Source organism: Panicum virgatum, chromosome 9K (assembly GCF_016808335.1).
Source record: "Panicum virgatum strain AP13 chromosome 9K, P.virgatum_v5, whole genome shotgun sequence".
NCBI classification, from domain to species: domain Eukaryota; kingdom Viridiplantae; phylum Streptophyta; class Magnoliopsida; order Poales; family Poaceae; genus Panicum; species Panicum virgatum.
In genome coordinates, this window is record NC_053144.1 from 52,000,795 (window position 1) to 52,026,996 (window position 26,202).

Sequence of the window (26,202 nt, forward strand, 5' to 3'; positions counted from 1 at the left end):
ACAGGTTCTTCGGTCCATTCAAGATCCTGGTGAGAGTCGGCTCGATCGCTTATAAACTGGATCTTCCTCCACGCTGCAAGATACATCCGGTTATTCATGTGTCTCAGCTAAAGCAACACATTCCTCCAATGGCACATGTCAGTACTGATGTGAGTGCCATTCCTACTTATCCTTCTGAACCCGTGCTACCTGTAGCTTTGTTGGAGAGACGTCTGGTGGCTCATGCTGGCGCTGTGGCATCGCGCGTCAAGATATAGTGGACCGGCATGCCCGCTACATTGGCGACATGGGAAGACGAATAGGACCTCCGTCGTCGCTTCTCATCGGCGCCGGCCTGGGTCAGGCTGCACCCTAAGGAGGGGGGAGTGTCAGCAACTGCTCTGCTGGATGAGAACCTTGTTAATGGGCCATGAGCCCGGTATCTGCGTAAGCCCACATAATGTGGCCGATTTCTGCTAAAGCCCATAGTGTGGCACATTTGGCTAGCCGGTCAGTCAGTGACCGGCAAATATAAAGACGGGTGATGTGAACCTGGAAAACAAAAGGAAGAACTAACAGAATTATCTTACCCGAAATTCCCCTCCCGCTCTTCCCTCGCTCTCTGTTCTTCCAAGACCTAATCCCCATTCTAGCTGATTCCCCAAATTCCTCTTCTCCAGATACTCCGGATCCTGACAAAGAAATTACCAGATTACGTTCAAAAAGAAATTACCAGATTACGTTCAAAACGAATTTGTCCACGATTATGCGCTTCTAGACGAAGATAAAGCTGATTCGGAGAACAAGGGCCGTGAGCTGTGCGCCGGAGAACCGACGTGGACGTGCTGGAAGTACACGGAGAGGCGGTGCGGCTCCAAACGAGCCCGACGACTCCGTCGGCGCGGCGTCACACTCACCTGCTAATCCCGAACCCGTCAGCCTTCTCCTTTCGCAAAAGCCATCGCCGCCGCCCGTTTCAGAAACTCTCGCATGCTCCGGTCCCGCTCAGAGGGTCTTTTCAGCAAACAAGGATTCTCCAAGGGTTTATTCGGTTGCCCAATCCTCCTATGTTTCAAACACAGAGTGGATTCCCCTCCCAAAACAACAAAAGCACGAGGGTCTTTTCAGAAACAAGGACGCCACGTAGCCTAATCCCCCGACCCCCTTCGGCTTATCGCTAATCCCGAGCCGGCGCTGAGGCTGGCTGAGGTGGGCGGAGGTCCCCCGGCGAGGCGACGACGAGTGCGCGGTGACGCGAGCGCAAAAGGACAAAGCTTTGACACGCACCCGCTCCTACTCCCCCCCCCCCCCTCCCCGCAAAGAACACGCGCGCACAGCACGGCACGGCACACAGAGGAAAAAGGAGGGGCGGACGCAGGGAGGCGAGGAGACCCGAGGAGAGCGGAGCGGAGACGGAAGAGACCCCAGCCGCGGCGGAGAAAAGGAAGGCTCTCCTCCGGTCGCTTCGCCCGCCAAGGCATCCCGTCCCGCCGGCCAGCCACCGGGTAAAAAGCTCGTCCCTTTCCGCTGCAATTTCTGAGCTTAATTTTGACCTGGCGGAGTTCTTGTAGCTGGGCTTTGGCGTGTTTGACGGGGTTCTTTCTTCTTTGGCTTGCGACCGTTTATGTTTCTCGATCGTGCTGGCGAGGCGCCAGGTTCGGAGGGTTTTGCTCTTCTTCAGTTCTTGCGCGGGGGGGGGGGGGGGGGGGGGGGGGGGGGTTAATTATTTAGTTGGGGGTTTGACCTCTCTTGGTTTGTAGTTGGTGTAGCAGCGAAGTGGGTTGGTTCTTCCTGTCTAATGTCGTCTGATCTTGCAAACGTTGGTTTGGTAGGCATGGTGTGCTGAATGCATCCTTTATGCATGCTATTCGGTGAAGGAAACTTGAGCTCCTCTGCTCCTCCTACACGTCCTGGAATTTCGAGGTGAGCAAATCACAAGATCACTGCCTCTCTACTAAAACATCCAGTGCTACACTTAGCTGTGGTCAACAACAGTTCTTGCCGAGTTCATCTGTCATGCTAATATAATATAACTTCGATGAATGGTTCAGCAGTTAAGTCTTTCATGCGTTCTGCCCGCAGACAAGCACATAGTAATTTCAAGCGTTTGATGCCCAGAATTTTTGACAGTTTTTAGGGAGAGAACCTAGAAATTGATGGAGTCCAGTGACTCCACGGTTTAGAGATGATGGCAGAGCACAACTTTGAGCTAGCAGGCCCAATCTCAATCATCATCTTGTTTCATCATGATGTTTTTACTTTGCTTTAGAATTTAAAAAGCAAAAGTTTTATAAAAAAATTGTTGCTTGCTATCAGTTGGAAAGATTATTTGGCCACGTGAAAAAAAAGGTTAGGTACAAGTGTGGAACAGAGGCTGAATAATTACAGAGCTGGTGAATTCATGTCAACTGGTGGCAAATGATTACGCAAATAGAACCAGATCATACTTCTCCTGTGTTGCCTGTTATCATCCTTACTTCATGTTTATGGATATCTGCATGATAATTACACATGAAATGGGATGATTCATAACAAAAAATAAATAAAATCCGGCGCTCTACTGCTTGTTCAAGGAAAACCAGGATGATTCATAATTACTTAATCAGTACTAAATGCAGTATTTAAAATTTCCTTATTGCATTGAATAATAACAATAATAATAATAGAGCTATCTCCCATGGCAACGAGGTGCAGGATAAGAACATATTCTGCTTAATTTACCTATAGTATCAACTCACTATCAATAAGCTGATTCCCCCCAGTTTTTTTCTGTTTTGTTTAGGACAAAGACTCTGTGAACACTAAAGCTTGGGAATGAAGTTGGAAAATTCTGTTGAATAAACTAGCCAAATAGTCTTTCTTTATATTCATCTTCGTCAATAACAGAAAGATATTTTTTACTGCCATCTTTTCCTGCTTCGATGGAAGTTCTTGATAGTAATGGTCACAGCGAAACAAGAATACAGGATGCTGAAAATCCAGGGCCAGTTTCTGTTAACAGTCCAGATATGTCCCCGGAAATCCAAGAAAAGTTACCTCACAATTTGGCAGAGCGCCAAGAAGAATTGGGGTCCCCTGCAGACCACACTATGAGCTCGTCATTGGAAATGCTATCCCACATAGGACCAGCTCATGATTCATCAAAGAAGGAGGGAGATCATCCTCCTTTAACAAATAAGACTGAAGTGAAAAACATATCTGACAATGGTTTTACCAGAGTAAATACAATGCCAACAGCTGAAGTTAAATCTAAAAAAGGCAAAACGAATTATCACGAGAACAATGCCGTCACACAAGACAATATAGTAAACTCAGGAAAGGGATCTGAAGGCTCATACAGAAGTCTTGTTGACACTACTGCACCGTTTGAGTCTGTTAAAGAAGCTGTCACCAAATTTGGAGGAATTGTTGATTGGAAAGCCTACAGGGCTCAATCATTAGAGGTAACATCTCTTATTTCACACTGAATATGGATCCTAATCGGACAAATGATTATCTTGTTCTATTCATTTCCGTCCATGTACAGATATAATTCTTTGTTTATGAGGAACAACTTCCATCGCAAAGTAAATTTATTTTTTTTATGCAGAGACGCAGGGTCATGCAACTTGAACTTGAAAAGGTTCAACAGGAGATTCCACAATTCAAAGAAGACTGGGAAACTGCTGAGGTGGCCAAATCAAACGTGATGGAGGACCTAGACAGAACTAACAGACTTATCGAGGAGCTGAAGCATAAGCTGGAGAGGGCACAGCTTGAAGTGGACCAAGCAAAGCAAGATTCTGAACTGGCCCTGCTCAGGGCACAAGAGGTGGAGCAGGGGATTGATGATGAAGCTAGTGTAATAGCCCAAACACAGTTGACAGTTGCCAAAGAAAGACATGAAAAGGCTGTTGAGGAACTGAAATTGCTGAAAGAGGAGTTGATATCAACGCATGAACAATATGCTGTCTTAGCAACTGAAAGGGATGTAGCAATAAAAAGGGCTAAGGAAGTCGTTTCTGCTGCGAAGGATACTGAGAAGCAAGTAGAGGAACTCACTTTAGAACTTATTGCATCCAAAGAGTCTCTTGAGTTAGCTCATGCTTCGCACCACGAAGCTGAAGAGCATAGACTTGGAGCAGCTTTGGCGAAAGAGCATGATTGCCTAGCTTGGGAGAAAGAGCTGCAGCAGGCACAAGAGGAGCTGGAACAGCTCAACAAACAAATTATGTCCAAAACTACTGTGGAGGCCGAAATTGATGAAAATGAGCGCAAAATGCTTAGCCTCAAAAGTGAGCTAGCTGCCTACATGGGTAACAAATTGAACGAAGAAGCTGGAATGGTCCAGGAGCAAGCTTCGGACGAAGCAAAAGAAATTAGTAGGTCAATCAAGCAAGCTCTGGTTTCAAAAAGAAAGGAGCTTGATGAATACGGAGAGAAGTTAGAAAATGCAAAAAACGAAGCCGACTTAATAAGAGTTATTGCAGAATCCCTCAGATCAGAGCTTGATAGGGAGAAAGCTTCACTTGCTACATTGCAGCAGAGTGAGGGCATGGCATCCATCACAGTTTCTTCTCTAGAAGCTGAGCTCGAGAGAACAAAACAACGGATAGAAATGGTACACAAGAAAGAAGAAGAAACTCGGAAAAAAATGGCGGAGCTTCCGAGGATGTTGCAGCAAGCTGCCCAGGAGGCAGATGATGCCAAGATGGCAGCACATTTGGCACAAGAAGAACTGAGAAAGGCCAAGGAAGAAGCTGAACAAACCAAGGCTGCTGCGACAACTGCAGATATCAGGTTATGTGCAGTTTTGAAAGAAATAGAGGCGTCGAAAGCATCTGAGAGGCTAGCGATAGTGGCAGCTCAAGCAATGCAGGAGAGTGAGGAGACAGGGAATTTTGGTGATTCTCCTAGAGGAGTAACACTTCCTATAAATGAATATCATGCTCTGAGCAAGAGGGTTCATGAAGCTGAAGAGGTTGCAAATGAGAGGGTAGCAGCAGCTTTGACACAAATAGAGTTGGCAAAAGAGTCTGAATCAAGGAGCCTAGAGAAGCTAGGTGAAGCATTGAAGGTGATTCATGAAAAGAAGAGTGATCTTCAAATTGCGTTGGACAGGGCTGAGAAGGCAAATGAAGGGAAACTTGGCGCTGAGCAGGAGCTGAGAAGATGGAGAGCTGAACATGTGCAACGTCGGAAAGCCTATGAAGCTACAAAACATGCAGATAGTCCTGTGAGCACTCCACCGAGGACAAAACATGCACATAGTCCTGTGAGCACTCCACCGAGGACAAAACATGCACATAGTCCTGTGAGCACTTCACCGAGGACGTTCGTCGAGCACAAGGGCTCTTACCAGGTGGAAGATGAAATTCTTGCAGATCCAAAGTTGCACAAGTCAACTGGTAGTGTGGATCAATTTGTTTCGGATGAGAAGATACGGAAAAAGAAGTCGTTCTTCCCTCAGATGTCCACACTTTTATCTAGAAAGACACAGACACAAACATAATGTTTCCGAACCTTTGTAAAATGTACATGGTGTAAAGTTAAGTTTATTGTCCATACCCTGTAAATTGTTTGGCATTTAAATATTGTATGTCTTTGTATGATGTTTTGGAGAGGATGTTACTCAAATCTTGCTTTGTTTTATGCCCTTCCCGACCAAATCATATTATTTTTCTGCTTATGAACACAAGGACTTTTTTTGTGACTGACAACAATAAATATATTGAAATCTTAATTAGTGATAACACAAGAATAACAGACAGGTCAGCTGTCTTCAGTAAATATTTATGAACAAGTTGGGCCATTCTACGCCGTCCCAGACCTGGCTTTTGATAGCATTTGGCAGAACAGAGTCAGGATTCAGCAGATTATGAATTTTTTTGACAGTAATTGACTTATATCTGCTGAGATGGCTGGCACATTCACCTTATAGACAATGAATCTAGGAAAATTTCCTCGTTTCTCTTTGCCAGGTCAAGATACAAGTGCCAAATTACAATCAGAAACCTTAAATTATACTCTATTCAAATTCAGAAACAACATTTCAAGTACAATGGGAAGCAAAACTTCCAGAGAAAGAGATACAAGTATTTGTTAGTAAACTGCGAGTACAATGGTACAGCTGCAGAACTATGGTGCAAATACAAAAAAAAAATGCTAGTCAACGCGATGGGCCTCATGACTATACACATGGAAAAGAATTGAAAAGGAAAAGAAAATCCACATTGTGAGATGATGAATAACTGAGAAAGCCTCACGTGTCTGAGTCTGAAAAAGCTGTCTCCTATGGACACTCATCAATCAGCGTGACCTGTGAAAAAAACTACATTTGGACTAAATGGGGTTCGATGACTGGTATTCACAAATGGACAAGTCGCGCAGACTTGATATCAATGGCAGAAAGCAGCACACCTTAAGGCCACCGGTTCATTGGAACCTAGAGGTCAGTTGTGGTCTCTCCAAATATCGATTGATAAGCTCAGGCTTGAACCTTCTACAGAACAATTTGGTGCTTTATATAAATGACACCATAATCTCTTATCATCTGTACAGAACGCCATTTTCATAGGATTATAGTAGTGAAAGTTCTTGAGTCTGTCTTGATTGACGAATAAGATGAAACTGATGAGTCTACTTTATTTGCTAGAGCTGTTGTTAGTGGTAGTTAGTGTGTATGAACCAATGTATATAAACCGTCAGGAAGGGATTACTTAGGCACAGACTTGACAGCAGATTGCGAATCTGGGGGAAAAAGGAGAGTAAATTAGGATTCAGTGCGTTTATTGTCCAGTGTAAAAAAAAAGTTATAGGTTCTGAGTAAAGATATCCGTACTTCTCGAATGTAGTTTCCCTTCCATGGCTTCCTTTTTCACTTGACAAGAGGAACAGAGAAAGGGACCTCCCCAGGGGTCGACTCTTGAATGCTTTGGCATGGTACCATGAACAGAGATGCCCTCACCAGGTTTCATCTCCAACTGGCAGACAGCACAATCATGCAGCTTGAACATATTTCCTGCTGGATAATTCATATTCAACCTGTGGACCAGATAAAAGAGTTTAGGCCAAATTTCACATGCATTTATATAGTCCCTGTTCAGATATTTTGATGATGATTAATGCATCATCTATTGCCCAAAATTGTGATGCCAATGCATATGCATACAAAAAAAAAAGCTGACCTTTGAGCAAGCATTGCAGAGCCCTCCTCATATATTTCCTCCACAACATCAGGTTCTAAACACCCTCTATCCATCTGATCTTCAGACATTTCATCAGAGGGCCTCTGACGGAACAAAGCTTTAATGCCTCCTTTTCCGTGCCTCTTTAATGGAGGGCTTAACTTTTCTGGAGGTAGTATGTCAACTACTATGCAAGTAGTATCATCTCGTAGTCCCTTTGAAGTCACAGCTTCCTAAACAACAAGACATGCAGATAAATCATAAAGTATGTCTTATCGGCACAAGATACACCTAGGATGAAAACAGATATCAATACCTTAACAATTCGATTAGCAGCAGCTTCAGCTGGCAGACCCCTGGTGTAGTTCAGAGCTTCTTGAAAGCGCAGTGCATCCCAGACACCATCACTAGCAATGACAAGCCGCCCTCCAGCATTGGACAACTGCAATAATGTTAGGCATTGAACCTTGGATCTTTCTATATAGACTAGCTACCTTAAGATGAGATACCATTGCGCTTTATGATTGGTGTCAGCTACTATCTAATAAAATGAAATAATAATTTCCACCACTGCACTCATATAAAAGTTTGTATGGATTATGCACCTTTACTTGCTTCACATGTGGGACAGGGACTATAAATTCCCCAACGTCGGTATCACCAATTGACCTTGATAGGCACAATCCGCCCGGCCAGCATCTGAGTGGGCCGATCTGAATAATGATTGCAGAGAGAGAAAAGTCAATTCAAAATGTCCTTCAAATTAGCATCTGTTCGCTCACATGAATACAATATGTTTGTCAGACTGGGGGGTTGGAATGATCAACTTGGTAGCTGACAAATATACAGAAATGAAAGCAACGTACCCCAGCACCCCCAGCAATGTTTATTCTCCCAACTTCACCACCACTTGCTGTTACACGCTCCACCCTGCAGTTATGGAGCTTAGGTCAACCATAAGTCTGAGGATATTGTAGTCATAGAACTAAGGTTGGATGTATCAACATACTCCTCTTCATTAGCATCCAGCCGGTGATCTGCTGATAAAAAATATACCGTGCCTTCAGCAGACTCTAGAATACAGCGTGAATCACCAACTGATGCTACAGTGACAACCCATCCGTCTATTATAACAAAAGTCACAGTGGTCCCTGAACGTGCAGCTGAAAACATTGTAAAAGTCAGTTTATACTGGTATAGAAGCAGCCAAAACCATGCTATACACAGAAAACAGCAATTTACTACGCTTTTGTAAACACTATACTGCCACTGAGAAATACTTTGCTTTTAATGGATAAAGACAGGCATAGCCGAAATCCCATTTCTAATACCTTTTGTCTGGAAGTCTTTATCTGTTTTTACAAAACCAGCAACCAGTGCCCTTGGCAATGCAGCTGTCCACTCCTCTCTTGTGAGATTTGGAGGAATAGCAGCCAGCACATTGTTTGTTAGATTCTCCCGGGTGTATATGGCAGCCGCAGATCCATTGTGTCCATCAAAAATCTGAGGCAAGAAACAAGAATGAATAGTTCGAGTGAGATTAGCAACTACTTTAGTTGCTATAAGGAAAAAAAAAGTTTTAATGGAAAATTTAAAATTGGAGATAAAGTAGTCTCCATTCATAGTTTAAAACTGAATTATCACAGGAGTATTCCATTATTGGCTTGACTTTTGCTATACACTGCTTGTTTTGTGTCAAAAGAGCATCTTCGATTGATAGATAAAAATTTCTAGGACCAACTCATATGGCCAACTGCTAGAAGCCTGAAAGATCACAAAACAATAAGATCTGGTTTGAATATTCCCAAACCGGTGGTCTTCTGGCCACCGAAATGATAGAATCAAGACAACTACGGGCAGTTAAATATTAGCTGACATATGTCCCCATGTGCCTTGGTGCCAACTCACCGCAATATCAGGCCTTTCAATCATGCTACTTGCTACTCTATCCAAGAGACAAATATCAAACCAAGACACCTTAGTAGGCACTAAGCTTCATGCTTCATGATGCAAAACACCACCAAAGCTTAACGAAGAAAATGCATGGATCAAAAGAAAAGAAAATTAGACAAGATCATGAAATGACGCTTTCACAATAAACACGTTCTAGCTGTGAATGATGAGGCCACCACAAAATCCATGCTTCAGACGCATCAGTGCTAGCCCTAGTTAAGTGCTATGACAACCGAGATTCCTACAGGACTTTTGGACCAAATCCACATGACCAATCACTGCAGCAATTATTCGACAAACTGCACATGGCACAGAAATGCGAAATTAATGCAATTGTTAACACAGGAAAAAACAAGAACAGAACCAGTGAACCATTACCGCAAACACGGAGATGGTGTCGTCGTCGCCGGCATTCTGGCCACCGCCGGCGCCGGCGCCCTCGCCCGGGCTGCGGTGGCACTTGGCCATGAGGAGCGTGAAGTCCTCCCCTTTCTTGCTCTTGTGGGCCTCCCCGAAGAGGATGTCCGGCTTCTCCACCTTCTGGTTGAACAGCTCCCGCTTGAGGAGCACGGCCAGGGGCACGCCGGACCCATCTACGTCGGCGTGCACCTCCATCAGGAGTCGCGCCGCCAAAGCCCCTCCCCTGATCCGCCAATCCCCCCCCCCCCCCCCCCCCCCCCAAGAAGCGGGCGGGGAGACGGATCTGGGGCGAGGCAAGAAAACGCGTGGAAAAGGGCTCTAGAGCATACAGCGGGGGCCTTTGTAACGGATCAACCAAGAGCTTCGGCCAATCCGACGAAAGAATTCTTTCTTTTTTTCCCCGCCCGAGAAACCGAGAAATCCCCCGGACAAGGATGGCGAATCTCGATGCCCCCCTACTGCCGCTCGCCTAACGCGGCATGGATCCCAATCTCAGCGGCGTCTCCAAGAAACCGCAGGAGCATTGGCCAAACCGGACCGGATGGATTCTGCTCGCCCCCGCAACCGCAAAACCTGTGGCAACGAAACCGCCGGCTACTTATCCTGGACGGCGGAGTGGGGGGCCGCGAACGCGATCGAGCTGGAGCTGGAGGACGAGGTGGGGGGATCGGGAGCTTCGAGGCGGGCGGATTCGAGAGGGGAGGGGAGGGAGGGAGGTCAGGCAGGCTAGCTGGATCGGGGAGAGGAGGAATTAGTTAAAAGCCGTTATGGGAGGGCAGAAGCGCCTCAACGTGCGCGCCAGGAAGGAAGGGCGCCGAGCTGTCAAGCCATCTCTTTGATTATACGCGGGACAGGGATTATCCGCTACCTAATCTCTGTTTGCTTTAAAATTTTTCAGAATAATACAGATAGGTGCATCTTGTTAGGGAAAACATATAAATTGGTGTAGAGATAGATGTCGGGATCATTGCGCATCTCGTCAAATTATAATTGTGTTATTATTTCTGGTTTTGCGTGGGAACAAGTCACTGAAATATACAAGGAATTTTCTAATTATGCTAGTGTTTTCAACTGAAATGATGGGAAAAAGTATGGTTTGTGTAATCTCAGCTCAACTAGATCTTTGGCACCAAAGGAATTTGTGGGACTAGCGGGTCGGTAAAGCAATCTTCTGAAGTTTCTATCGGACGAATTCATTTGAGACGAACAGTGTGTTTTTTTATGAACTATTTTGTTCTATTGACTTGAGCTTGCTCGTTGCACCCTTCCCGGCGTCCCCTCTTTTTATGCAGGTTTGTTTGAAAGCTAAGTAGTGAGCGCCGGATTGAAGTGGAAGAAGGCAACGCACAGAGGCGTAGAAGCACAAGCTAAGGCAGAGATACAATCGAAATAGCTAAAGCTAGAGAGGCGATAGTCTGCGAAGCTGTCGAGGTTTGTTGTCGGCGGTTGGAGTTCAACGTGTGTCGTGTTGCAATTGAAACAATAACTATAGCAGGGCAAGTCCTGCTGGAGCTTCGTCAACTTTGAACGGGAACAATAGTGTGGAATCAATAGAATTAGTAGCATAAATGCACAGTTAACTAATGTTGATTACTGCTTCTTAAAGGAAACATGCAAATGCGGATCCTAAACCATACGACGAGAATCGATTCTGAGCTCCGGAGAATGGACAGGGGCGAAATCGTGCTGACTTATGAATAGCAAAGGTAAAATTACAAAATTAAAGAAAATAAAGGTATAATCATAATTGCACTGCAAGTAGGGGTAAAAATACCAATTTCTCTAATATTTTTAGCAAAGTTAGTGGCACACTGTATATGGCCTATATCTAAGTGTGCATAAATTTCATAGATCAAGATTTTCTACATTTAAAGACACCATGGAAGCTTCTATCCTAGTTCATCGATAACCATTTCTGTAGTTGGAATTTGATCTAGTTTTATAGAGCCGTGCCAACTTCATAACAGAGGTGGCATGATCAGTCAAAATCCATGAGCAAATGGGCTGCCCGCTTGTATTCTAAATTTGAGTATCTCTTCCCTGACTTGTTCCGATGGACCGTAGCGGCACCTCTGGAAAAAAAAAAACCTCTGGAACAAAAATACGTAAGCGCCAGGCGAAGGCGTAAAGGTAACTGGTCTTATTTGGTTCACACTACGGTTCCTAGTGTACACAAGTTGAGAAAAAAATCTCGCATGCATGGAGTGCTAAATGAAATTTATTTGCAAAACTTTTTTAGAGATGGGTATAATTTTTCGCGACGAATCTAATGATGATAATTAATTGATGATTGGCTATAGTTAGCGATGAAAACGGACGGAAAAACATCATTTCTACTTCTGTTTCAATATTTTTTGACGGAAATGAAATCGAGTTCAGAAAATACAGGTACGGAAACAGAATTAGGCAGAAGTACGAAACGAACCAATACTTGCGGCCACACTCGCCGTCACCGGAGGTTGCGCAACGGATAACCCGCCGGGCCGCCCCTTAAACCCATGCCGCTCCTCGCCGCCGCCGCCTCGGCGGTCGCGCCGCCTCCATCCCTACGAGTGGGTCCCCTCATATCCCTCCGCACTCCCAGGACCGGAGCCCTAGCCCTGACTGTCGCCCGCTGCGCTCCCTCCCCTTCGGCCCCGGCAGCCGCGGAGGCGCCTGCGCCGCCGCAGGAGGCCAAGCCGAAGCCGCGGCGGTACCCGAGGCAGTACCCCGGCGAGGCGGTGGGCGTCGCCGAGGAGATGCGGTTCGTCGCGATGCGGCTCCGCAACCCCAAGCGCACCACCATCAAGGACGAGCCGCGGGCGGAGACGGAGGCCTCGGATGCGTCGGAGGACGACGACGACGATGACGATGGCGGCGTGAAGGAGGAGCACGAGAAGGAGGAGGAGGGCGAGCTCCAGGAAGGGGAGTGGATGCCGAGCATGGAGGGGTTCGTGCGGTACCTGGTGGACAGCAAGCTTGTCTTCGACACCATCGAGCGGGTCGTCGCCGAGTCCACCGATGTCGCCTGTGAGTCGCAAATTTTCTTCCGCGTTATTTGCTGCTAGTTCAATTTTTGACAATCCGTGTTCTGGGGAGGGACTGCGTGATATCCTCGATTAGAATTTCTGTCACGGAGTAGATTTGTAGTTTTGACGCTGATTTGGGGTATATGTTGCTTGCACTTGAATGTTTACATTCACATTTATGCGATGATAAGATTGTGGCATTATCAACTCCGCGAAATACTGCTCGTCAAATATATGTTCTGTTTAGGATGAATTCAGAGCAGATACAAATGACTAACTCTCATCCCGTATCTTATCTCACATTTTTTTCCTCGGTACTGGAATCGTACATAATAGTTTGTGATACAAATTCGAGTGCTGATAGTCTTGATCACAAATTCAGAGCTAAAATACACGATGAGGATCATTCAAATGACAGTCTTCATCACTAACGTGGATCATCTCAACCATAAACACTTACTCGAATATTAAGTGAAAACAACAGTCATAATATCGCTATGTGATGATCATTCAAACATCCCACATGTCTGGAGTTCAACTGCATTATAATTTGAACAAGCAATATAGGGCGAGTAGTTTGCAATAGCGCCATATTTTTTTAAACAAGACTCGGAAGTTCTATAAACTGTCAGCTGAATGATTTAATATTATAACATGCTACCTTTCTATTTTAGAGGAACATATTACCATTCCAAAATGTAATTGTCCACACCTTTATACAAGTTTGAGCCACACCATTGCCCATGGGTGCTGGGCGAGGTGCTAGGTTGTCGGCATATGGACTGGATAGTATTCAGATACTATGGGAAGTATTTCCAGTATATTTTCAGTCTTGTGCCTTTCCCTTTGTCCAATCTTATAATTTTGGGGGGTGGGGCTACCTGACTTCTATTCTTGAATCTGAGAAAAATGTTGAATATTCATTTTTTTCCCTTTGCTCTGATTCTATCTGAGCCCCTTCGTTTGAACAGATGGTTGGGAACTACCTGTTCCATTCACATTCCTAATTGTATTAGATTTTTACCATACCATTTCTGTTTTCGCAAGAGGAATGTATAATTGTATATAGGTATATATTTGGGCTGGCAGGCAGATATTTGATGATAGGAATACCTTTTTACTGCCAAAATAGAGATGTGCTGCAAACTATGTAACATGCTGACTTATCCCAGTGTTCAGTTTCTAGCCCTATTTGGTATTCCAATCCAAACTTGTGATAGGACAGTATTATTAATAAGTTAGGATGGTTAAGTAAGACATGATGCTGATACAGCTTCTGGAAATGTATACATTTCTATGTTTGTATGTGCACTGGTAAATGGTTTAAGATTCATTCTGAGGTCTGAGCTTTGAGATGAGACATGCTTTGGACTTCTGCCCTCTGGCTGTGTAGTGACTTCCATGCAGTTTGCTCTTTCTATTTAAGTTTTGTAGTGTCCTCCGAAAGATATGAATTTCATATGCTGCTCTGAAATTGAGATGATAGACCATCAAGGTAAAGATCATGTCGAGGGCATTAGCATGTAGGTAATCTTGTGCATCTCCACTGGATCCCAAAAAAATAGTAAATATTGTTTGAAATGAACCAACAAATATGCTGTGTTGTCTGTCAAACACATGCAATTAAGTGCTTCAAAGATGCATAATTTGAAAGCTCATTGCTTACATAGCAAAGTGGCTCTAGATCCTGAGGGAAAAATGTCAAATTGTTCCGGTTTGACACAGCTGCAGCTCCAAGAATTTTTGGAGCTAGTCATCCCTAGCTCAAGAAATTCTTGGTGCTAGAGCTGTGGACACACCAATGGTATTTGGTTGAGCAAATTTGTTCCCATTTGGTTGAGCAAATTTGTTTTACCTTGCAAATTCCAAATCCTGCAGGGATCTTAGAGTTGGAACTGTGCCAATCAAGCCTCTAACTAAACAGAAATGACAGTTAATTACTCACATATATTTAATTTAATGTTTGGTCAGATGTTTACTTCAGGAAAAGTGGTTTGGAGCGTTCAGCCCGCATTTCAAAAGATTTGGAGTGGTTCAACGAACAAGGGATTGCAATTCCAGAGCCGAGTACTTTAGGAACAACTTATGCAACTTATCTGACTGAACTGGCTGAGAGCAACGCCCCTGGATTCCTCTCACATTATTACAATATCTATTTTGCACATATAACTGGAGGTGTGGCAGTAGGCAAAAAGGTAACGCACTGCTTGGCCTGATAAATTCTCCACCACCATTGCTTTTCAATTTTAATGTGATTTATCCATGACATTGCCAATATACTAAAATGTAAAGGTTGCAGTTTTACATTTCTTATCCAGATATGAGATGATTAAGTTCCACTAATTTTCAGCTATATGAGATTATTTAGGTATTTTTCATATATGACCCCTGTGGCATTTGGCACGCTAGTAAGTGGTCGCCATCATTTGTTGAGACTTTTTTTTTTTGATCGGATCATTTGTTGAGACTTGAGAGTTGAGACATTAAAATACTAGGGTTGAGGTTTTTACCTAGAGACTACAGATGAGACCTGGGAGTCTAGGATAGTGCAAAAGACCTAACTGGGCCGTGTGAACCTTGGGGCACCTGCATCTACATGAGGCAGGCCCAACTTTGGGTGGGCCACATGCTGGGTTGCTGGTAAGGGACATAGTCAAGAAGTAAATGATTTTGGTACGTTGTATGTACCTGATATGCAATTTAAGAGTACGGGGTTTCTGGTGTCCGGAATTCTCCATTGAATTCCACCCATTACCAATTACCATTTGCTTGTACAACTCTTCATGCTCTCCAAGTATACACTGTCTCGGGATTAGAAAGTCTCTGAACAGAAAAATACATTGATTTGTAATAGATCAGCAAGAAAATTCTGGACGGAAGGGTGTTGGAGTTTTACAAATGGGACACTGATGCTGAGCTTCTGCTGAAAGATGCTAGGGATAAGCTTAATGAACTTAGCAAGGTACGTGCTACATAACAATTTTCCTGCTATCTTTGAAATTTTGTCTGAGCAGCCTATGTGCTTCTGCTGTGCAGCACTGGACTCGGAAGGATAGAAACTTGTGCTTAAAAGAAGCTGCTAAATGCTTCCAGTACCTGGGAAAGATGGTCCGGTTAATCATCTCATGAGCCATTATGGCTGGTAGACAAGCCTAGTTAATCTAATCTCACTGCATGCATTAGCAGATGTATTCTAGAAGTCTGGAAAAGCTAGAGATCTTAGTATCAGTGGAGGCTTATATAGCGCACTTCTGAGAAGGCATGCAAGGCAACATCCTTACCAGCTAAATAACATGTCAGAAGTCTGAAGGGTCCTTTGGTGCTAGAGATGGAAGCTGGTCAGTGAGCACTACATGATGGACGTCCAAAATCCAAATGGCAGGCCACCCCGGTTTCTTTTTTTGGCGTGCATATATGGTAGAGTTGCTCGTTTGACCAGTGAGACGCCCTTCCTGCAGCACGCCAGCACCAAAGGTAGTGCAAAGTTGAAAAGGATTTTCCGTTGTGCGTTGTCAGGGTTGCCTGGGGGCCTGGGCAGGCAGTATGTTGGATCATGCCATCCACGCAGAGATGATGCATGCCTGAAGATTAACATGAGGTCATGACTCATGAGCAAATGGACTGTCATGCATCTCAGCTCCCCGGATGTTGCGCCTGGATTACCGTGGCTTCTTAAACTGCTAACACGGATTCATCAGGGTGGAATGTATAGCTGTAAGCGACATCCTTGTGTGTCAGCTGTCAAAATGTGGACTGAAAGATTTATCGTTGAGATATGTGCACTGTGATATGCCAAAGTTCAAAACGATTTCCCTTTTTTTCTTCTTTGATTCTGTCCTGCCAATTCAAATGTTTTCCATGGCATTGAAACTGGATGCACGGTGCTGCCCCCACGGCACGGTCCATGCTCCTGGCGAGGCGCGGCAGGCTTGAGCAGAGCCTGCAGCCTGCTCCTTGCCCGATCGGGTCCCAGGGACCATGTGGATCACGGGCTGGTACAGGCTGCTGCTCCCAATACCGGCGGCAGCCGAGTGCGTCGTCAATCATCATCTGCAAGGACGGCAGCAAGCATGACAGAACAACTCCCTTTCATGGCCCAGAGTATGAAAGTGTAGTGGGGCGGGGGTGTGTCGCCCCACTATATACGTTTTAGTATATAGCTGGCCTTGTTTAGTTTCCCGTAAAAAAATTTACATTTGGACACGCATATTAAATATAAACAAAAAAAAAATCAGTTTTCACATGTTGTCTGTAAATTGTATGAGCCTAATTAGTCCATGATTAGACAGTAAATTGCTACAGTAACATGTGCTAATGATGAATTAATTAGTTTTAATAAATCCGTCTCGTAGTTTACAGAAGAGTTTTGTAATTAGTTTTGTGGTTAATCTATATTTAATACTTGAAATGTGAAAAAAAATCTTTTCAAAAACTTTACCTAGGGGACTAAACAAGGTCCGAGTGGAAAACCCTGAAGTTTGGTGAAGCATGCATCTTTCTTTCGTGAGAATATATTGTAGATCGAGTTTGTATCACCTCCATATTGCTAGTATCTTTTTAGGTCGGTCTCATGATACTTTTGCAACGGGAAAAAGGAAGGTATGATGGCACCTTTGCACTAGTGATGGGGAATTGGGGACGTAATAAGAAACGAAAGAAGCAGCTTTCGTTGGAGTGCCACTCATTCTCCTTGACAAGTACGCAAAGCCGTGGAGAAGAGGAGCCGTGGCACCACGCCAAATGATGTGGCGAGTGGCAGCCTGCGGAGAGCAACGCATATCCGATCCTTTTCTGCCCTTTTTATTCACCAGGTGCGCAACGCGTTGGCACGGACGCAGGGTAAGTAGAGTACAGCAATCTCCGGATCCACTCCCGCCCAATGGAAGAAGGACGTACTACGTTAACACGCACTGCAACCCCCCCCCCCCCCCCCCCCCCCCCCGAGAGTCACGCGTGGATGGAATGGATTGATCTGTGTAGGTTTGTGTGTTCCATGCCGCCGCCGGTTGATTGGCTGGCGGCTAAGATCTGATCTGATCGTGACCCTTCCGCAACGTTGAACGTTGGGGTTTGGTGAGGTGCGGCAGGCAGCACTACAGGTCGGAGCTAGTAGGCAGGAAGGTCAACTTCAGCTCGCACCGGTGTCATGTCACTACCCAGCACGCAGTCAGCACTCTGCACTCGGTACCCAGCGTCGGTGCGTATGTTCTTCTTGATCCGTCGTCCCACACGGACCACACCACGGCCACGTGGGCACACGTGAGCGTGGCACAGTGGCAGCAGCCAGGTATTAGAATTTAGAGTTTGGGTATTCAACATTTTTAGCCGTTGTATGCTGCAGGCCACTCGCGTCTCGTTATCAGCAGCCGTCACCGACCGGAAGCGGAAAGGACGCGGTCACGCGTGAAGGAGGAAGCGGAATCGGGATGATCGGGGCTGGGGACCTGAGGTCGTTGCCGGTTGGGGGTCGCGAACGAGCCATCGCTGCTTTGCCTAGGGGACAAGAGCTGCCTAACGCTGAGACGCGAGAGGAATGGAAAGCGAAGCACGGCCGTAAAAAGCACGGTCCAGGCATAGACTGGTACAATGGTAATGGCGGATCCAAAAATTGAGCATTGGGGGCTTATTTCTCCTTCTTCTTCCTCTCGTTTTCTTCTTCTTCTTACTCCTCTTCTTCTTCCTCTACCTCATCAATGGCCAAAAAATGTTGGGGGGAGGGGGCAGGGGCTCCATGTGATGCATGGGGGTAGGGGGCTCCAGCCCCCCTGCCTCCACGCTGGATCCGCCCTGCACAATGGCAATAGTGTTCGGACCGGCCCAAAGTATCACCCCGAGTATGCCCCGTTTAACTAGGTTGCCGGATCGGCCTATTTAATAGGAAAAATCCTAACCCTAACTTCTCCTAGCTACTCGACCGCCATCCCGACCGCTTCCTCTCTCATGCTTGTGCCGCTTCACTTCTGCTCATCGTCTTTTTGGCGCCGCTGGCCTCCCGCATGACTTCGCAGGCCGTTGCTCTAGCCTCCCATGGCTACCTCTCCACTTGCTGCCCGCCGCTCCAACCTCTCGTGGCCTCCTCTCCACTCGTAGGCCGCCGCTTCAGCTTTCCGCGCGAACTCTCTGCTTCATCGGTTGCCGATCCATCTTCCCGTGTGGCCTCCCCGCTCCAACAGCTTCGACTCCTGTGGGCCGCCACCCTCTTAGCTCTGCCCGCCGCAAGCAGGACGACACGGGCCGTCGGTTCATCGGCTCGGCACGACACGTCCCAGTCGTTGTGGATGGGTTGTGCTGTAATGGCGTGCTATAACTGGTCCGTACCATGCCGGGGCGGGCAGCCTGTTTGACTATCTATATAATCTGGCGGATGGCAAACTGTTGGTACAATACTCCTACGTACTCTTTCCGTTCCAAATCATAGGTTGTTTGACTGTTTTAACACTAAATTTGACCATTCGTTTTATTTAAAAATTTGTGCAAATATATTAAAATTTAAGTCATTATTTGAAGAACTTGTATTGATAATGTAAACCACAACAACAAAAATAATATTTTGTAAAAAAATTTAAATAATAGAAGTGGTCAAATTTAGAGTCAAAAAGTCAAACGATCGATAATTTGGATCGGAGTGACTTACTAGCAGCTGCTAAGGTTGTTTCTGCTTTTGAGTTTGACTTTGCTTCCTCTGATCCGCGCCCCTCGAACTTCGAACTTTTAAATTAGAAACACTCTGGCTTGGCGTAACGCCGTAACCTGAACCTGCGGTGTCCAGCTACCACCTGAAACCTTTCAAAAAAAAAAAAGCTACCACCTGAAACTTTAAACTAGAAACACGCTGGCGCTGGCGTGCCGTTGAATTTACTCCGCACACGATCTCGATCGGCTTCTGTTCATTCTATTGTTGGCCTTCCAGATCACCCCGCGGCCATCTCGCGGCCGCCGTTTGCGCGCTTAAGATATTGTCGACCGACCGGATTCGTTCTCCGCCGCCCGCGCCGGCAGCTGGTTCTAGAGTGGCAGCAGTTACGTGGCGACCGGCAGCGAGCGACGCCGTGCTCGATCGGCAGATTTTTCATATGGCCTCGTTGTGATCGAGAAAATTAAATTTGCCTCCGATCCGTCAGTACGTGTAGTAACCCAGATCAGATCAAGCACCGTCTTTTTTTTTCGCAAAAGGAAAATTAAAAAGACCAACCACGGAACCACCATCCTCTATATACAGTGTACCCAACGTTGACATGAAGGACTACGTACTTTGCTGTCGCCCCCCAGGCCCCAGCAGTCGCGTCGCCACTCGGACTCAGTTGACCCAGAAAAACTCGAGGCCACGCCACAGCGGGGCATCGTGACATGGTATGGCTCGCAGTATTGTTGCATTGGACTCGCTCAAACTCTACTGTTAAAAGGAGCTTGGACTCACTCAAACTTCTCCAAAAGGGATGATCGGATAGATTAGTTGTCAAAGCAGCCCCGGAAGACGACACCTAACTAATACAGTAACCTCTTAATCGGGCTCCAATGATACGTCTAAACACGAGGATTCGCTTGGATCCTCACGAGAATCGGACTGCCGCCGTTCCTGGAAACTCAACTATCATACTACTAGTATATGGAGAATTTTCGTGTGCCAAATCATACTACTGACTTATGCTGCGCGACGGACCTGACTCTTCCTCCTATTCGCGAAATCTAACTGGAACCACAAGTTAAACGCCAGGCTAGCTTCATCTTTCTCACGCACTTGTTGCGGCCACACCTAAAGTCAATGCCGTTGGTCGGTCAAGCTAGCACAGTTCCCTGAGCTGTCACGGTGCGCGCGTGCCGCGGCGGCAGCACGCGCGGTACACGCCCCGGTTGCAGCCGTACCTTTCCGTGCGCTGCGTAGTACGTACATGCCGGCGGAATCGTTATAGTTTTCCAGTCGAACAAATGGAGGACCAGGGCAACACACAACGGAGATGTGTTTGCGAGCTGGTGACACGCCGGCCGGTTCCCGGGGCCGGCCAAGCACGCGTGCTCCTCCTCCGTCCTCCGATCCGTGCGCGCCGGCCGCGAGGCCGCCGATAGGTCCAGGTTCCGACGACCGACGGGCGGACGCCGTGCACGGCAGGCACATCCCACTCGCGCAGTTCTCAACGACTCCTACGAAGTTCTCAGAGAGAGAGAGAGAGGTGGTGGGGAAACGTACGCGCTGCCGGCGGCGTGATCGGCGGTGGTTGCTTGGTGTGTTGTTGCAAGGTGTTTGGAAAAATAGCCGAGCCCTTATTTTAAAGCTAAAGTTTAGTTTCAGAAAATATCCCTTATTTTAAAGCTAAGGTATTTTTGGGCAGGCGCAACATCGGCTTTCTCATACCGCACCCTTAATTTATAGGTTAGCAGAGGAGTATAGCTAGGATAGTAAAGCCACCGGTGCCATCCAAAGAAGAGCTTTGCCATTTGTAGGTTAGCAGAAAATCACTCCCATTCGTGTGAAGTATTTATCAGAAATGGATTTGGGATTCTAGCTAGGAGCTAAAATGAAAGTAAAATACATCACCGATCATCATCGACCTTGACTCATAGGACCATCTAGGACTTTAAACTTTCATAAGCACATTTAAATTCTCAAATATGCTAACCATTACTGAATCTACTTTGTTCACTCGCTTGTGGTTTAGGAACTCAAACAGTAAAATTATGTATATACAAAGTTTTTAGTAGAAATAATTAATTCAGAAAGAATGAAAAACCACCTTTATCCTCTCATGAATTCACTCTCTCTCTCCTCACCCTACACTTTAGACGGACGTCGGAAGATTGCTTAATTAGTTGCGCCTTGTGGCGGCCGCCGCCGCCTCATTTTTTTTCATAGTCACCATAGTTCAAAAACCCTCAGCATCAAAGTTGAGTTAAACAAATGACGAGTAATAATTTAACTAAAGAGCAATTCGCAAGAGTATTGGACCACCGGTTATGAAAACATTAGCTGCTGAGCATCTCTAAGAAACTCTTTGTATCTTTTCTAGTTTACATAAATAGAGATTTTGGTGAAAAAATATCCTCCAATAACTTCTTCAATTGGATATCTAAATATAAATATTTTCTATTCCGGATTTTTCTCTAGCCAAAGATGGAGAATGAGAATGACTCTCTAGACTACCTACAAAATATAGAAAAAGCTGTTGAAAAATATAAAAATATAAAAAATGATTTTTACTCAAGTGACTCTCTAAATGATGATTTAAAGTGTAGAGTTTAGAAAGACTCTCGGAGAACCTCTAACTTGGTGCTATCATCTCGATGACCAGTCGATTCCGGACTCCCATATTATTATTTCAGAATAAGTAACAGTCGGTCAAGAGAGTATACGATTTATGAACTGGAATGGGGCATTTAATAACGGCGCAGTATCAGGAAACGGTTCTCCAAAAGCGGGAAATTTCCGTTTCGCCGGTGCCGTCCAAAACGCCGAGCGCAGCACCGAGACCTCTAGAGAAGAGGCTCAAAAAACAAGTCAGAACTCAGACGCGCACACGCACGCAGCTCGCCCTGCCGTCCTCGCTCCCCCCGCCACCTGCGTCGCGCTGCGCTGCGCCACAGAGAGAGAGCCGGCGCGCGCCTGCTGCCGCTCCGCCGGACCCGGGCGGCACCGGCCTCCCCGCGCTGCGCGGCGGCGGGGGCGGGAGCCAGTTAATGCGCCCGTGAGCCGGCGGCGGCGAGCGGGCGACTCCTAGGCCGGTACAGGAGGGCGGTGGCGGGTTAATTAAGGCGGCGTCTCTCGGGGCGGCGCGAGGGGAGGGGAGGGGAGGGGGTTCGAGGAAGGTGGAAGGAGAGGCGATGGGGGGCGCCAAGGGGGAGGAGAAGCCCGGCGGCGCCGACGACTGGTGCTACCAGTTTGGAAACAAGGTTTGATTTCCTCACTTCCGTGCTGGATTTTGGGCGGCGTTCCGGGGTTCCGCCTCCCCTCGGCGTCGAGGTTGAGGGTATTGGCCAAAGGGGAATCGAGCGGAGTACCTTGGGCGTGGCATTCCGGGATCATTCCCTTCGGTTTGTTCCCGTGAGCTTCCCCTCAGGAGTCGCTTTGCGACCCTGATCTGAAACGTTTTCATCGTTCCCCGTTTCTCTGTCTGTCTGTCAGTTCATACTGGCTGCAAGTTCAAACTTCGGAAGCCGCTGTAACAGACGGGATTGGTTTCCTCAATCTCCTTTCTCCTTTTCCTTCCTTTTTAGGATAATAAAATTTCCTTCTTTGTGTTTTGTTATGCACTATTATTAGGGCTACTTGTTTGGTTCAGTCGTTTCTGTTGCCGGAGAAGTTAGGAATCTGTCCTCCCGTTCCATTTTTGGGTTTAAACCGAATAGGAAGCAACTTGATGTAGCCAAGTTGATTCTTCTCAGCTCATAGTGATGGTTTTTCGGCTGGCTAGGTGAACCGTATGCATCTTGGGTTGCATTTGTCTCTCCGTGATACTACCAGCATTTTCGGTCATCAGTTCTGTCGTTTCTACCTTGTGGAGAATGAGAAGTTAGCTTCTGATAGTTGGGAGGAGATTCATTTATTAAGGCTGTTCGGGAAGAGAATACCTGAGAGTGGTACTTCACGGAAAAGGGCCTTTTCATACCTTGTCTTGTCTTCCATATTGGTAAATATAAAAGCTAGCTGATTTGAGCAGTACTTGGGCCATTTTCCCTCTCTATCTGGGGAACACAAGCTGATTTGATTTCAGGAAGGACCAGATAGATCTTGAAGTTTTCTCTCTATTTATTTTTGTATAGTTCCACTTATATATGTCTAGCCAAAACAGATGCTTCTCAGTTCAGCATGTTCTGACTTGGAAATATTCATGTTTGTAGTATCTTCAGTAAGATCTATTGTACACCTGCTGATTCCATTTGTACTGCTCCGAATCTGTCTGCAGAATACATTTGACTTGAAGGCCCCAAAGAAGTCCCCACTCGCACTGAGAATGTTTGTCTTTGCTATGACTATGTTATGCGGGATATCTATTTGCTCAATGTGTATGAAGCAACTAGGGAGTGATGGCTGGTCAAGAATCGTGAAGATCGAAGTTGTGGAACCACCATGTAACAAGTCCGCAGTTCCTCCTTCCGAGGTTCAGTTTGTGCATTATCCTCAACCAATAACTTACAGCAGGTGAGATTTGCCCTACAGCAAGGTTGATCCATCTATACTTGGTTTGTGTAATGCCTAATATAGTTTTAATTTCTAGGGAGGAATGCAAGTGTAACCCTGTCCGGTTTTTTGCAATTATCTCATCACAACGATCTGGAAGCGGCTGGTTCGAAACCCTTCTTAACAGCCACATGAATGTTAGCTCCAATGGTGAAATTTTCTCTACAAAAGAAAGGAGAAGTAACATTTCCTCTATAATAAAAACCTTGGATAAGGTGTACAATTTGGATTGGAACAGTAGTGCTTCCAAGAATGAGTGCACTGCTGCTGTTGGCTTCAAGTGGATGCTTAATCAAGTGAGGACAAAAACATGCAATCTAGATAATTTATTTGGATGATCCTTTTCATTTACTATTCATTTACTTCCAGTACGTTTCAATTATTGAATGTGTAGGCTCCTATGGATATGCCATGTTCTCAACTAGCCAGACAAGACTGCACAAAACTCCCCCCCCCCCCACACGCGTATGACTGTTTTTTGAAATCCTCTCCATGAAACTGTGGTGTAGCTTGTTTTGTTTTCAGATGTGCTGTCAGAAACACCTCCGCAGTCTACACCCACGATGGGTGGGCTAAATAATCAACAAATCTTAGATATGTGCTCATTTTATCATGACTTTTATTGATCTAAGTAGGTTAACTGTCTGTGGTTTTAGTGTAGAGCTAGAAAGTTGTGGGTTTCTGAATGCTTGAATTATATGTTATAAATTCTTCTTTTTTTTTAACCTCTTGGGTGATTAGAAAACAGATTGTTTCTAACTAGACCTTGAAAGTCTTGAACATGACAATGATTGTCTTGCAATCCTGTGTAGTCCTATTCTTTTGTGGTTTTGTGCTGATTTCATCATTTGAAAGATTTAAATTGCCTCTAGATTCTCCATGTTTAGACAATGGAAGAGACTTACTGCACATGCAGATATTTGATGGTTTTAGTAGAATAACCATGCAGACCAATTGTAATTTCCATGGCGAGCATATTTCTTTGAGGACTTTCATCTAATTTGTCTGTAAACTTTCTTTTTCCTGGTAGACAGTTTGATTAGTAAATCATGAACATTAGCTAAGCATAGAGAATGGGATGAAAAAGCATTTTTCTGACAGTATATGTTTTCAGGGCCTTGTGGCAAATCATGAGGATGTAGTTAAGTACTTCAATCAAAGAGGAGTCTCTGCAATATTTCTCTTCAGGAGGAATCTGCTTCGTCAGTTGGTATCACAATTAGCAAATAATCATGACAGATACCTTAAGCAATTAAATGGAACACATAAGGCACATGTTCACACAAAGCATGAGGTAATGCTCTATTGCTCATGTTTCAGCTCTGCCTCAATAACGTCTACAGTCTCTTAAGTTGATCTCTATGTTTGGTCTACATTGATCCTTCACAGGCCAGAATCCTTGCAAAATATAAGCCCAGGCTCAACACAACATCACTAATTTGGCAGCTGAAACAAGTAGATGAATACACTCGTGGTGCTCTTGAAAACCTAAAGAGCACCCGGCACGTCACAATCTATTATGAGGATCTCATTCTCAACAGAACAGTGAGTTCTAATCGTTAACATATTTGTTGGCATGTCTAGTTTCCTTTCCTTCTATTGCTTACAAGCAGTTTCCTTTCCTTCTATAGCTTACGAGCACTGCATTGGCTTGCATTTGCAGAAGCTCTTCGATGTCCTGGATTTGCTCAAAGTGCCGAGGAGGAAACTAGTAAGCCGGCATGTGAAGATACACACGAAGCCTCTGTCGGAGAGTATCGAAAACTGGGATGAAGTCTACAGTACCCTCAACGGTACCCAGTACGAGAGCTTCCTGACATCAGACTACACAATCTGACATCACGCTTCTCCACGTTTCTTGCGTAGATGTAGATATAGCCCCTTCGTGTGCGTGTTATTCTTTCGTTCTTGTTTTTAAGGAGCTGGCCTTGACGTGCCTGGCGAAAATTTTGATGCGGGGAAGGCGCTCTGCCATGGCTGCGTTTGAGTTCCTTGGTAGCCTCACTAATTGTATACCTGCTCTCCTGATGTCCCTGTAACTGATCCTCAACCTTCTCTGTTCTTTGGTGCTGCACTTGTAATGGGGCTTTTGTAGCGCGGCAGCAGCAGCGGCAGTAGCAGTAGAAGTAGAAACTCATCAGGCAGATTGCTTAGTGCTACTTGCACCCTTCAGATCGTATTCGCAATTTTGCATAGAGGGGACGCATGATGCTTGTTTGGTCGACACTAGCACACAGTCCCAGGTGCCTTTATTCAGGTTGCCGGCTTGTTGCACAGATGTGGTTCTGGAAACCGGAAAGACTCGCCGTGTGCGCGGAAATTTCAGCGATGGGGAACTGTTTGGATGTGATTTGAGTGACTTGGGATAAGGTCCCTTTCATGTTGAAGCGATCCCAAGTTGATTTAGATGGTCAGGCTCGTACTTTTCGTGACTAGATCGCTGCCGTCTGGCACCAGTCTATGACAAGGATATGCCCACATCGATGCCCTTTCGGACAGACTTTGG

At 45.6% G+C, this 26,202-nt stretch overlaps 4 protein-coding genes across 10 annotated transcripts; 3 read left to right on the plus strand and 1 right to left on the minus strand.

Annotated features, from left to right (window-relative positions):
• Positions 1–1,195: 1,195 nt before the first annotated feature.
• Positions 1,196–5,627, plus strand: LOC120652138 (protein WEAK CHLOROPLAST MOVEMENT UNDER BLUE LIGHT 1-like). Of its 5 annotated transcripts, none has more exons than XM_039929871.1 (5): positions 1,282–1,484; positions 1,812–1,902; positions 2,762–3,422; positions 3,569–5,250; positions 5,290–5,620. In XM_039929871.1, exons 3-5 carry the CDS (start codon positions 2,901–2,903, stop codon positions 5,468–5,470), a joined length of 2,385 nt encoding a protein of 794 aa, XP_039785805.1. In that variant the 5' UTR covers positions 1,282–1,484; positions 1,812–1,902; positions 2,762–2,900; the 3' UTR covers positions 5,471–5,620. The 5 variants fall into 5 exon arrangements, with proteins under 5 accessions (XP_039785803.1, XP_039785805.1, XP_039785807.1 ...); XM_039929872.1 differs by having other exon boundaries at positions 1,283–1,484; positions 3,569–5,211; XM_039929869.1 differs by having other exon boundaries at positions 1,196–1,484; positions 3,569–5,627.
• A 332-nt stretch (positions 5,628–5,959) lies between these two features.
• LOC120652140 (probable protein phosphatase 2C 12) lies at positions 5,960–10,312 on the minus strand. Of its 3 annotated transcripts, none has more exons than XR_005666467.1 (10): positions 9,477–9,757; positions 8,477–8,648; positions 8,155–8,308; positions 8,012–8,075; positions 7,751–7,858; positions 7,462–7,587; positions 7,146–7,378; positions 6,800–7,002; positions 6,379–6,708; positions 5,960–6,277 (listed from the first exon to the last, which is right to left on the minus strand). XR_005666467.1 is itself a non-coding variant. In XM_039929874.1 (9 exons), exons 1-9 carry the CDS (start codon positions 9,711–9,713, stop codon positions 6,674–6,676), a joined length of 1,332 nt encoding a protein of 443 aa, XP_039785808.1. In that variant the 5' UTR covers positions 9,714–10,312; the 3' UTR covers positions 5,960–6,673. The 3 variants fall into 3 exon arrangements, 1 of the variants encoding a protein (XP_039785808.1); XR_005666466.1 differs by having other exon boundaries at positions 5,960–6,289; XM_039929874.1 differs by having other exon boundaries at positions 5,960–6,708; positions 9,477–10,312.
• A 1,637-nt stretch (positions 10,313–11,949) lies between these two features.
• Positions 11,950–16,350, plus strand: LOC120652142 (probable inactive heme oxygenase 2, chloroplastic). The gene is made up of 4 exons (XM_039929875.1): positions 11,950–12,527; positions 14,498–14,721; positions 15,381–15,488; positions 15,563–16,350. The coding sequence occupies exons 1-4, from the start codon at positions 12,017–12,019 to the stop codon at positions 15,653–15,655; spliced, it is 936 nt and encodes a 311-aa protein (XP_039785809.1). The 5' UTR covers positions 11,950–12,016; the 3' UTR covers positions 15,656–16,350.
• A 5,641-nt stretch (positions 16,351–21,991) lies between these two features.
• LOC120652143 (nodulation protein H-like) lies at positions 21,992–25,925 on the plus strand. The gene is made up of 6 exons (XM_039929876.1): positions 21,992–22,408; positions 23,422–23,657; positions 23,734–23,992; positions 24,811–24,990; positions 25,086–25,241; positions 25,360–25,925. Exons 1-6 carry the CDS (start codon positions 22,340–22,342, stop codon positions 25,531–25,533), a joined length of 1,074 nt encoding a protein of 357 aa, XP_039785810.1. The 5' UTR covers positions 21,992–22,339; the 3' UTR covers positions 25,534–25,925.
• The last annotated feature ends 277 nt before the right edge of the window (positions 25,926–26,202 follow it).